Source organism: Halichondria panicea, chromosome 16 (assembly GCF_963675165.1).
Source record: "Halichondria panicea chromosome 16, odHalPani1.1, whole genome shotgun sequence".
Classification (NCBI taxonomy): domain Eukaryota; kingdom Metazoa; phylum Porifera; class Demospongiae; order Suberitida; family Halichondriidae; genus Halichondria; species Halichondria panicea.
Window position 1 is genome coordinate 4,750,417 of NC_087392.1, and position 12,308 is coordinate 4,762,724.

The 12,308-nt window shown below is 41.6% G+C and overlaps 3 protein-coding genes across 3 annotated transcripts; 1 reads left to right on the forward strand and 2 right to left on the reverse strand.

Moving 5' to 3' along the window:
* The first annotated feature begins 54 nt into the window (after nt 1–54).
* On the forward strand, nt 55–9,695 carry LOC135349690 (fibropellin-1-like). Its single transcript, XM_064548262.1, has 22 exons — nt 55–213; nt 371–691; nt 2,281–2,590; nt 2,962–3,022; nt 3,109–3,167; nt 3,404–3,481; nt 3,682–3,854; nt 4,492–4,608; nt 4,899–5,012; nt 5,071–5,181; nt 5,243–5,356; nt 5,621–5,734; nt 5,790–5,903; nt 6,191–6,301; nt 6,655–6,786; nt 6,942–7,058; nt 7,148–7,309; nt 7,512–7,691; nt 8,201–8,297; nt 8,650–8,769; nt 8,834–9,004; nt 9,368–9,695. The coding sequence occupies exons 1-22, from the start codon at nt 163–165 to the stop codon at nt 9,586–9,588; spliced, it is 3,048 nt and encodes a 1,015-aa protein (XP_064404332.1). The 5' UTR covers nt 55–162; the 3' UTR covers nt 9,589–9,695.
* A 15-nt stretch (nt 9,696–9,710) lies between these two features.
* Nucleotides 9,711–11,131, reverse strand: LOC135349700 (muscle-specific protein 20-like). Its single transcript, XM_064548277.1, has 4 exons — nt 10,970–11,131; nt 10,699–10,887; nt 10,525–10,629; nt 9,711–10,100 (listed from the first exon to the last, which is right to left on the reverse strand). Exons 1-4 carry the CDS (start codon nt 11,018–11,020, stop codon nt 9,876–9,878), a joined length of 570 nt encoding a protein of 189 aa, XP_064404347.1. The 5' UTR covers nt 11,021–11,131; the 3' UTR covers nt 9,711–9,875.
* A 43-nt stretch (nt 11,132–11,174) lies between these two features.
* Nucleotides 11,175–12,166, reverse strand: LOC135349698 (transgelin-3-like). Its single transcript, XM_064548274.1, has 4 exons — nt 12,005–12,166; nt 11,734–11,943; nt 11,574–11,678; nt 11,175–11,508 (listed from the first exon to the last, which is right to left on the reverse strand). The coding sequence occupies exons 1-4, from the start codon at nt 12,053–12,055 to the stop codon at nt 11,293–11,295; spliced, it is 582 nt and encodes a 193-aa protein (XP_064404344.1). The 5' UTR covers nt 12,056–12,166; the 3' UTR covers nt 11,175–11,292.
* Nucleotides 12,167–12,308: the final 142 nt, after the last annotated feature.

The following is a 12,308-nucleotide window of genomic DNA, read 5'->3' on the forward strand; positions in this document are numbered from 1 at the left end:
GGGGGGGGGTTCTGTCACAAGTCATAATTGTGAGTGAGCAGCCCCACCTCCCTCTACATGTAGCTCTGGGAATTCCAGTATAAATGCACACCGACACAGTTTCCAAGCAAAGATATCTGTTGTGAGAGCAGCCAGGCGTGCATAACAACAGTGCGCACAGCAATGGATCTTAAAATCACAGTGTTACTCGTCACCATCCTTTGCCTTTCTAAGGTGAGTCTAACTATTCACTAGCTAGCTTATTTAGACTAAAAACATGTGCCAATTTTGTAGAAATAATGATTTCATTACTACAATTACAAAACAGTTAGCAATGAAATCTGTTTTGTACCTGGTCAGCTTATCTAGAGATTTTCCCCTCTAACTGCAGGTGGTGTATGGTAGCTACCTACTGGAGATTGGTGCTCGAAACTATCGAAACTACCAGCATAAAGAGAGCTCTGGTCACTGCTGTGAATTGTACCGAACCAGAAACTGTGACCCGTGGTGGTGTGCACACTGTCACTGTGACAACCGGTTCAGATTTTGCCTCCAATATTCAGGGACTCATCACAATGGAGACACGGGGAACTGCCCACTGGGGAGCTATTTCACTTGGACGGTGGGGGATGACAGTTTCACTTTCCGTAATTGGATTTCTCGTCACCGTGGTATACCCAATCCCATGACGTTCGCTGGAGCAGTGTGGCCAGTGAGTGAGAGTGTAGAAGGGATGTGTTCAGTTCAGTTAGGGGTCCTTCATATGCAGTGAAACTTGTGATTTCGTAAGACCATGAGGCTATAGTTTGTGTAAGGCTGAGATCCCTTTCTAGTGTTCTTAATATGTGCAATGCACACATTATGTATTTCACTTCATCATATCATAGATAGAGTAGAGAGGGATTGGAAACGAAAGTGATTCACGTGATGTTTTACAATGAAGTCTATGTAGTAGTCCATAGTGTGCTGTGTCCCAAATGGCCTCAAGTATGAGATGAAAGTTTATGTTTAACAGCAGAACTGCTCGTGGACTTTTTACAGACAGCAAAACATGTTAGCCCTCGTGTTAGCTAAAAGTAAGCCTCGATTAAAATCGCGGAGATACACGGATGGTACTTCGAGGGTACTTCTGTTTCCAATCCCTCTTTTAATTACTCTATCTATGATTACGTTGAGTGATATTATAGTAGATCAGAAGTTTTATACAAACATCCTAATTAAGCCAACTGGGGACTGAAAAACCGTGTGGTGTGTCTTCCCATTCCACTTGTTCTACATTAATTGTAGCCTCCTTTGCAGCCTCTCCTTTTTCTGTTCTTTGTCATAGTTCAATAAGATAAAATACGGGACTAATTGGAGGAACAAAGAAAGAAAGAAGGAAGAGACTAAGAAAAAGGAGAGCCTGCCTTGCTAAGTTGCGTGACGGTAGACGAGTGGTAGACGAGTGAAAATGAACGTGGGCAATCACTAGCTGGGCGGAGCCTGACAGAGCAAAAAGCTACAGCATGCCTACGCATTGCAAACTCTAAATAAAAGCTATTAGCATCGTAGATAGTAAGCCAGAATCAACATCGTAGATAAGGGCTTACCTAGTAAAGACTAAAGAAACTAAATATCTAAATTTAGCTCAGTTTTTTTTCCTGAGTTCAGAACAGACCCACTTGATTAGTAGATATAATTATTACAGCAGTATAGTCTACTCTACTATAGTCTTTCATACTTCCTCTACTGACTAAAGGTCTCACAAAGGCTGACTCTACTGTACTGTACTGTACTGTTCATAACAGATTATGTTCCTGGTAAATGCGCTCCAAGTACTGTGTGGGAGGACAGTTATTGAGGTTTTCTCTCGCCCACGCTCGTTAAAATTTGTCTACGTCAGTAAGGGATCACGCGACTTAGCAAGGCAGGCTCTCCTTTTTCTTAGTTGCTTCCTTCTTTCTTTCTTTGTTCCTCCAATATTTCTCTTCTGTGACAAAGAACAGAAAAAGGAGAGGCTGCGAAGGAGGCTACATTAATTGTCTTATAATGTATACACTACCAAGAGTAGATATACTCTTATTTACTCTTGACACTACCTTAGGAAGAGTACGCAACTCCTATTGAACTTTTGACACTACACAGATTCAATTTCCATTTCCCTGTTACTTCTAATCACGTCGAGTGATCAAGTTATCAATAGACATCAAGTTATCAATAGCCGTGCCTTTATAGTAAACTGAGAACAGGAAAACCACCTTCCACAAATATTTTGTTCACTCCTATTTGGTCTTATAACAATTCATATTCTCTGCCATGTAGGGTGCTATCCAACTATTTGTGCAAGTTATCGATAATGATCCTTTTGAAGATGACCACGTAGACGATATCTACATTGACAGAACACTGTCTACTAGTAGCTCATTTACCCCATACCAAACTTATACTGGGGACTATGGAAACAGTCGAATCGAGCTAACGTTTAGAGTGCACTGTGATCCACATTTCTATGGCTCTCACTGTTCTCAATATTGTGTGGATACTGACAATGTTGGAGGACATTATACTTGCGATAGGAATAATGGAAACAGAATATGTCTGCCTGGATGGACTAGTCACACATGCACAATAGGTGTGTACACTGGATTGTATTGTAGACCCAATTACGTTGTTATGGAAGCATGTTGATTTATCGTGATAGAGTGTGTGTACGGTGGTAGTGTATAAATACAGTGACGCCTGTCTATTATGGTCACCCTATAAGCAGGCCACCCTCTATAATACAGCCAGGTTAATGGTCTCCATAACAATGTGGTTTGGACTTGTGTTAGCAGGCCACCTTTTTATTACAACCACTGAATGGTGACCACCATATGACAAGTACAGTAGCTTATTAGCAGTATGTTTATTTTAGGACTCGTTAAGTAAACTCATGTGATCGTGTGATAGTGCTGGCTCAATTCAGTATTTCTGAGGTACATATATTCTTTCTCCACACTCCAGCTGTGTGCCCTGATGGGTGCAATCCCCTGAGGGCCTCATGCAAGAAACCAGGAAAATGCGTGTATGTTAGTATCAAGATTTGTCATTAATAGCTTTATTTGAAGGTCACAAATAAATTATTTGGTATATTGATTTATATGTACGTAGATGCAACGATGGTTGGCATGGAGACAACTGCTCTCTGTGTGACCCAGCACAACAATGCTGTGAGTTAGGGTGGATATTTTCGTATTTTCGTAGCATACATGTATAATTATATCATTCGAAAATACTGCGCAATGGTTTTACCTCACCATTCTGAGCTGCACAAATATTTAAACTCGGTGGTTCATACGTAAATTTGCACCACCGAAAATTCCCGGCTATAAAAATATCATGGAATAATAGAGAGATTATGTATCAGTATAGGTCAAGTGTTGTGTATTTGTGCCCTCTTCCTCAGCTGAAGTTGGAGGGTTCTGTAACATCCCTGGAGAGTGTATCTGTAAAGATGGGTTTGCAGGCAGACACTGTGAAGTAGGTGAGTGGGTAACAATATCTTTATACAGCTACATAATGGTAGCCAAGTCCATCAAATCTCTTTAGGTTTACTATCAAATTGATGGGTACAGTACATTATACACATGTAGCACCATATGGATTGAGTTTCTTTGGAGTTGACTAAGCACTATTATTAAAACAAAAAAGGACCATTACTTGGTATAACAAACATTTTGCCAGATGTTATTCCCTGTGAGAGGCAACAACCTTGTGCTCACAAGGCCACCTGTACTAACAATGGTGCTGGAGGCTACACCTGTCATTGCCCTAGGGGCTATGAGGGAGATACTTGTGACGAGGATATCGATGAGTGCTCAGGTGCTACTCCTTGTCTCAATGATGGAACATGCAATGTGAGTTCTGTGGTATGTTCATTCCTGGGCAGACTATTAAGCGGTTGTAATAAAGAGGTGGCCTGCTAACACAGGTCCAAACACATGCTATGAAGACTTTGGGGCCCATTAACCTGGCTGTATTATAGAGGGTGGCCTGCTAACACAGGTCCAAACACATGCTATGGAGACTTTAGGGCCCATTAACCTGGCTGTATTATAGAGGGTGGCCTGCTAACACAGGTCCAAACACATGCTATGAAGACTTTGGGGCCCATTAACCTGGCTGTATTATAGAGAGTGGCCTGCTAACACAGGCCCAAACACATGCTATGGAGACTTTAGGGCCCATTAACCTGGCTGTATTATAGAGTGTGGCCTGCTAACACAGGTCCAAACACATGCTATGAAGACTTTGGGGGCCATTATAACCTGGCTGTATTATAGAGGATGGCCTGCTTATAGGGTGACCATAATAGACAGGCTTCACTGTACATGTAGAAGCTGTATTGATCAGGTTGTAAAATAATAATGGTGAAGTATCAGTGCAAATTGGCTTCAATGTTATAATAATAATTATAAGGTTGCTATCTCAAAAAATGATCTGCATTGATTATATTGACAAGCAAATTAACCATGCGTGTGTGTGTGTATATAGGACATGGTGGGAGGGTACTCTTGTACCTGTTCCCCTGGTTACAGTGGAGACAACTGCCAGCTGGATATTGACGAGTGTGCCGGGAATACAGACTGTGGGAACAACGGTACATGTCAGGTGGGTGTGGTATATGTCCCCGTGAATGTATCTCTCACATTCTTGGCAATAATTTATAATTGTTAGGTTATGTATGACCTGCTTTAGCTGTGTAATGAAATTTATTTGACTTGATTGTAGTAAGCGCTATGAGATTCATTTCAGCACATAATAATTATGTTAATCCATAGCGCTTTTGTTTTGGTCGAAATTGATTGCTTTGAGACTAGTCATAGATCTTTGGTGTGTGAAGATCTCCTTAAGAGCTACAACGTTCCAATCAAGTCTTTCCATTCTATAATTATATGCAGGACGAGGTGAATGGTTTCAGGTGTGTGTGTGAGCGTGGCTACACTGGCCAGTTCTGTAATAGCACGATCGACTACTGTCTCTCCAACCCGTGTCTGAACAATGGCACATGTACAGTAAGCCAACACTACTGCAGCCTCAATACATGAGACTATAAACTCTATACCATTACAGAGTGATTTTAACGGGTTCGATTGCAATTGCACTGATGGATTCTTTGGAGATACATGTCAAACAACCACCAATGCGTGCAGAAGTAGCCCGTGTGTGAACGGCTCATGTCATGTGAGTTGTTTCATTAAAAACTGGCCAATCAGTGTGAGGTATGTATTCTATATTACTACAGGACCAACTCAACAATACCGTCTACTGTGACTGTGATCCTGGATACACTGGAGCGATGTGTGACACTGCGTTTAGTGTCTGTGACCCCAATCCTTGCAACAATGGAAACTGTACTGTGAGTTTATTATTATTAGACCCATCCTCCTATACAGGAGGTACCGCCCATAATTATCTCCTCGATAAAACTAATTCTAGGGTGTTTATTTCACGGAGGGGGGAGGGAGAGGAGTGTAGTTGAACAGCCATAATTTTAGATCGTTGATCCAATTTCAAAATTTGGTAATTGAGTTTCAGGGAACCCTTGTTGAATCACTGGCCCAGTTGTTTATTTCAACAATAATAAGAAGTGTTTAATTCTTGTAAATGCATGCATGTACAGGAAGATGGGTATGAGTATTTGTGTACCTGTTCTCCTGGTTGGACTGGGAGTGGTTGTCAAACTGAAATAAAGCCGTGTGATAGCAGCCCTTGTGAGAATGGTGGCTCTTGTGAGGTTAGTCAGAATTAATTAGTTCAATTCCCTCCCCCTCTCATGCGTTTCACTGTAGAATGAAGCCACTGGTTTTGTGTGCTCATGTGTGACTGGTTTCACTGGTGATCGTTGTCAAGGGTCCATCGATTACTGCTCTCCTGATCCGTGCATACATAGGGGAACGTGTAAGGTAAGTAACCCACTGTATTGCATTTACTTACAATGATTGTACCTGTATCAAAGTGGTAGCTATTATCAATCCTTAATCTCCACGCACATTTGCCTTGTTTACTACAACTAGGCCTAAGAGAGATTATTTTTTGCCTAATTATGGCTATTCTTGTCTAGAAGTGGTTAGTACCAACCACCACCAACCAGTGGAGGTACATTCTCAATCACTATGTGTATGCATAGTACACTTAAGCCACAAGTTCAAAACGAATGCAATTTCTAGTTACTTGATTTGTTCTCTTACAGAATGAAACAAATAGATTTTTTTGCGACTGCGTGGAAGGTTTCGAAGGAGAGCGCTGTGAAATAAACATCCAATGTCTTGTAAATCCCTGTGAAAATGGAGGCACCTGTCAGGTAAGTACACAGTCTCACCTGATGACAAGTGAATGGTGTACACCAGCTAGTCACTGCATGCATTGCTATGGACGACTATAAATATTATGATTACTTGTTTGCTCTAGTGTAGTGGTTTCCTAGGCATGTTCAGAAAGTAAAATGTGTTGTACTGTAAATATTTTTCCCATGCTAGGTGGAATATATGAGAATTGAATGCCGTACTAACTGACTGTAGTCGTTGCATTGCTATGGATATTATAAGTTTACAGAATCAGAATGTGCCCAAGAAAATATGAATTAAATGTACTGCACACTGTTCAGTGCTTCCTTGACAACCTTAGTACCAACGTATATTTGTGTACTATCAACAGATACAGAGTTTCCCTACATCATCGGTAGTGGAGCCTGTATGTAGCTGTGCTCCAGGGTGGACGGGGGAGCGCTGTGAGGTGGACATTGAGGAATGCTTGTCACAACCATGTAAGAACAACGCCACATGTCAGGTGAGTGGGTAATGTTAGTATGTACACACTAAAAGTAGATCAACAACCGCATACTTTTGCTATGAGATTTCCCTTCACTAAAACACCCAATTTTGTCATGAGCTGTATTCCCTTTCAAACTGGATATAAAGTTTGTTTGACACTTTATCACTCAGGAGGGTATCAACGAGTACACGTGTGTGTGTGCGCTCGGCTGGGGAGGGGATGAGTGTGAGGACAGGGTGGGTGGGTGCTTTGACAAGCCATGTCTCAACGGAGCAAACTGTACAACAGTGAGTTGCATCGTCACTATTTACTCAATATTATGCATGCATCTATTAATTTAAAAATTAAAATTAAATGTACATGCACCTCTTACTAGGTTGTAAACACCACTGACTACACTTGTGAGTGTGTGCCGGGTTACTATGGTAATGAGTGTGAGCTGGAGGTGGACGAGTGCCTCCCACAACCGTGTGGGGAGGGGGGCAACTGTACTGACCTCATAGCTGACTATAACTGTACCTGTTCCCAAGACTACAAGGTGCTGCCTCATGCAAAACTTATATTCTAGTGCCTCAAATAATTGATGCCTTTTTTAAGCAACACATTTTTGAATACCATACGAAGCTTCATATAATAACATATAATAACTTATACTGTAAAACTCTCATAATTATTAGATCTGGTAATAGAACATCTATGTCATGTGGTGGGCCTTATATAATGCTCACTATCACATGCAGGGTCGTGACTGTCAGCTGGATATGAACATGTGTCGTTCCTCTCCCTGCCTTAACGAGGGGACGTGTACTAACAGGGAGGACAGTTACACCTGCACCTGTCCCCCTGGACTCAGCGGACACAACTGCGGTGATGTGGATGACTGCACACCAACATCCTGCTCTGTCAACGGAACATGTGTGGTGGGTACTTTATTGAGCACCTCTTTTATTACCATAATAGCTGCTGTTATATAATTATGTGTGTAGTGTATTGGCTTCTAATCTCTCTCACTAAATGATAAGGTGAAGTTATATAGTTTGCCTATAGTTTGCTCCTTACTAGATTAGTACCGTACATGCGTACATATCCTTAAAAAAATTGTACAGTGACGCCTGTCTCTATTGTGGTCACTCTATAATACGGCCTCAAGTCCATAGCATGTGTTTGGATCAGAGGAGGTACGACAGGCGCGGTGCAGCTCAAGAAATTAGCCTCTGATTACTCTCAGCAAAAACATACAACGTGGGCGATGCGTGAGCGGATAATTATTGGCCTGAGCTGCACTGCCCATGTCGTACCTCCTCTGGTTTGGACCAGGTCACTTCTTATTACAGCCACTGTTGGTCTACCCAACTTAGGGTACATATAGCTCTTACACATTTCACTTTGATACTGATGACATAATTCTTGTCCTTGTGTACCCGTCCAGGATGCCGTTGATGACTACATCTGTGTGTGCAACACTGGGTTTACTGGCCGAGAATGTGAAGTCCCTTTGAGCAATAATCCTGTTACAAGTCAACAAGGTATGTACTTAGCATACATGTGTGAACAAAAGTAACTTTGTGTTGCATTGGAATTCATTCAAGCCTCACACAATGGGTGGGACTTCCAAAATTATTTATTACTTAAGCTAGGTAATCGATAAGCTGTGTGCACATTAAAGGCTACTGGTTGGCTGGTGGCCTAGTGGAGGTGGTTCACAAAAATACTGGTCTTTGCAGCTAGTGCAATAATTATAATCCCTCAGAAATGCTACCTACCTCCTCCATAGTATTTAATCTCTTGTAGACAGTATTGTCCCGTATTCTGATACTCTGTTCTTTGTACGTTCCATCAATTTGAATACCCTCCTTCCTCCCCCCATATCTCCTACAGCTGGCTCTATTGGTGGAACAGTGGGGGGAAGCATCACCGGAGTACTAGTCCTGCTTGCCTTGCTGATACTAATCCTTGTTGTGCTATTGTTACTGATAAGAAAACGAAACAAAAACCCATGTAAGTTTAATATCTTAAACAGGTGTAATTGTATTCATGATTTTTTTCGCTGCTTGTGATGCAGATAAACTCCAGGCTGGTAACTACTGTGAACCCTCTATGCTCAATATACCAGAGTCCCCTGAAGGCACGCCTCATCCTGCCTTCCATAATCCAACCTACTGCGATACTGCCACTAGTCCACAGAATGCAGAGAGAGACTTCAGCAATCCACTGTACACTGAGAGCAGCGAAGGTGAGGGGCTTAGGGTGTGCATGTTTACTTTATGCTCACTGCCAGTGCAAAGTGTACAGTGGAACCCTTAGCTCTTAGCCTTTGTGGACACCTTTGGGGAACAATGTTTCAGCCAGGGCCCTGCGTGGGCCTTTGTTGAGGAGTTGTTTTAATTCGTACATACCGAGACTAACTGTTCATTTGGGACCTGGGTGCCTGGCCTTTATGTAAGAGTGGCCTTTAGGAGGGGCTCCACTGTATTAACTTAGTGATATTGTTGTGTACAGACAAATACTGTATAAGTTTATAATAATTATGAACAGTTGGACACTTATTTTATTCATCGTCTGTACACTGTATGATAAAAGAATATCTTCTCTCCAGAGGGCCACGGTAATGGAGGTGCAGTTTATGAAGATGGAGCTTATGCAACAGTGGGTGTTCCAACAGGTGACAACTACAACAGACTGCAACATACAACCACCAAACCGTTGCCATCACAACCCCCGCCCTCGCCCTTGGAGTACTCTTATATCTCTGTGAGATCTGGGAACAACCAAACAAGGAACACAGCTAATGGATACTCTCTTATTAACAATCAGTGATGTGTGCAATTTTATACCATTCGTATTCATGCAGCTTCTTTCATCGTTTTGTTATTTTCATGACCCTTTGCCATACGCAGGTAATAAACATGTTGTTATTATGATGATCCTTTGCCAGACAATTATTGCTATAGGTAATGATCGATAAATTAATAAACACAATATGGACATACGTCCACTCACTGCACTGGTGATGAAAAACAATTGCTAAAATTTTTAATTGCAAAACAAGTTGCAAAACAGTCTATAATTAATGATTTAGTTCGATCCTCTCTATAGCAGTCACTTTAAGCAGTAGGGTCATGGATCTGGCGAGGTGCGCCATAGCTCATGCCTGTTTGACTAGCTCCCTTGTTTGAGCCCATCTGGAGACCAATGACATTCTGCCCTGCCTTCAACTGTTCATCAGTGAAGTCTCTTTTGTTTGCAGCTGCCTCCTTTGGTCCAATGGTAGGTCCATTAAATCCCTTCTTGCCAGCTTTTCTACCAACAGCATGGATACCATTGACCACCTGCATAGGAAACACGTAACACAACATCAAAACCAGTCAGAGAATAGGACAATGCAATTACGAAATGCTATTCCCAATGGGCTAAAATTTAATGTGGACTGGTTATGTCAACAACATCAATCAGCCAGTAGTCTACAATAATGACCTAACTGTGTCAACAGGATAACCTTACGTACCCACAAAACCTAGCAGACTGTGTACAACACTGCTTTCAGTGCACTCTTATCTCAATGCTCTCTTGGGTTGTAACAACAGGTAGCCATGTTATGAACACGCTACACAATTCCCAAAAAAGTTCACTTGATTACAACCCACCACAGATTACTAAGGGCCAACATACAAGCTGCTAATAAACTCTAATCGTGTGTCTCAGCACCTGTATCCACCAAGGAAACCATAGAATTACACTTTTCCACATGCTTACCTGGGGTATATTTTGAGCCTCGAACAAGTCCACAGTCTGGAACAGGTCTGTTTTAGGTACGCCATAAGTAACGCAAGCATCGAGGAAATTCCCGATGTTCTCCATCTATAAGAAATAAGGACAACGTAACCAACTACATAATACACTGTTGAAATACAGCACAATCGTACGTACCTGCTTGAAGGCCATCTTGCTTTCGTTGATTTTTTTCACAGATCCAGGTTGAAGCACGTTAATCAGCTTGCAGAGGATGCGGCCATCTTTGCAGGAATCTTGGATTGGGCCTTCAACAGTTTCTCCAATCACATCACCCATCCACTCTCTAGCTTCTCTCTCTAGTTCCGGGCTATATTTGCCCTGTATCTATGAGGAAAGGTGAAGCCTTGGTGTAATTAATTAATTGCCAATTATTCAGCTACTAAGAATGTAAACACTGTCTGCTTACTTTATCAGATACTTCAGCTGTCATTCCATAGCCTCTAGGTCGATCAGACATTGTGTGAGAGCTATTAAAAGTCGGTGTCTAGCTTTATAAAACTGGAACTCACTTGCCCAATGCACGCAATTTTTACAAGGATAATTATTATAGCACTTCCGCTTTTGTGCCACAAATGCGCCATGCGCAGGAAGAGTACATTTTTGACTGTTAGTATTTTTACATTGTTAATATCACACATGAATTGAAATGTGCTAGGTATCAAAAACTGTTATATCAGCTCAAAAAAAATTTAATGATTGGACGATTGTTCATACTCCAGATAGTGGGGGTCATTGCTCGGCAATCTGGCGAGGTTTACCATAGTCCATGCCTGCTTGACTAGCTCCCTTGTTCGAGCCCATCTGGAGACCAATGACACCCTTGCCAGCCTGCAACTGCTCATCAGTAAATTCCCTCTTGTTTTGTTGCGACTCCTTTGCTCCAATGGAGGGTGAAAATCCCTTACTGCCAGCCTTTCTACCAAGAGCATGGATCCCATCGATTACCTATTAAATTTAAGGTGAAACAAACATTACTAATCATTGACCATAAAGCAGCTAAATATTCTCACCTGAGGCATATTAGTTGCTTCGTACAAACTGACAGTTTGAAACAAATCCAGCTTGTTTACTCCATATGTTTCGCAAGCATCCAAAAATTTTCCGATGTTCTCCATCTAACAATTGAATTAATTACAGTGTGTCCGATGTGAGGACATAAATCACACATACCTGCTTGAATGCCATTTTGCTTGTGTTAACCTTGTTTACAGATCCTGGACAGATTACATTGATTAGTTTGCAGAGGAGCACGCCGTCCTTGAGCCCTTCGTGAAGGGTATCTGGATTGCCATCTATTGCCAGTTCCTCTTCTGGTTCAGTAACTTGATTGATCCAATCTCTTGCTTGTGCATCCAAACTAGCATCATACTTCCCTGCAATCTATATGATACATAAGGGAGTAGTTGTAGATTGAGAAACAAGACAAATTAGACAACTTTACCTTGGCTGCTACTTCAGCAGTCATTCCAAATCCTTGTGGTCTATTAGCCATTATGCTTGTGGGTAAGTTGAAGTAGTAGTTGCAGTGTAAAGCACAGAGAAGTTAGAGAAATGTAAGTGCTTGCAGAGCCCTGTTGCTACCTTATATATTAATTTGCTGCCCTTGAGTCACGCATGCGCAATTACTCCAACACAATATTTTCTTCCATATAAGGTCACATACCACAGCATCCATAGGAACAAAGCATTATTTCTAATGTCTGGTATTTGGATGCCAGCCAGTTGTCCTACACACTGGATATACT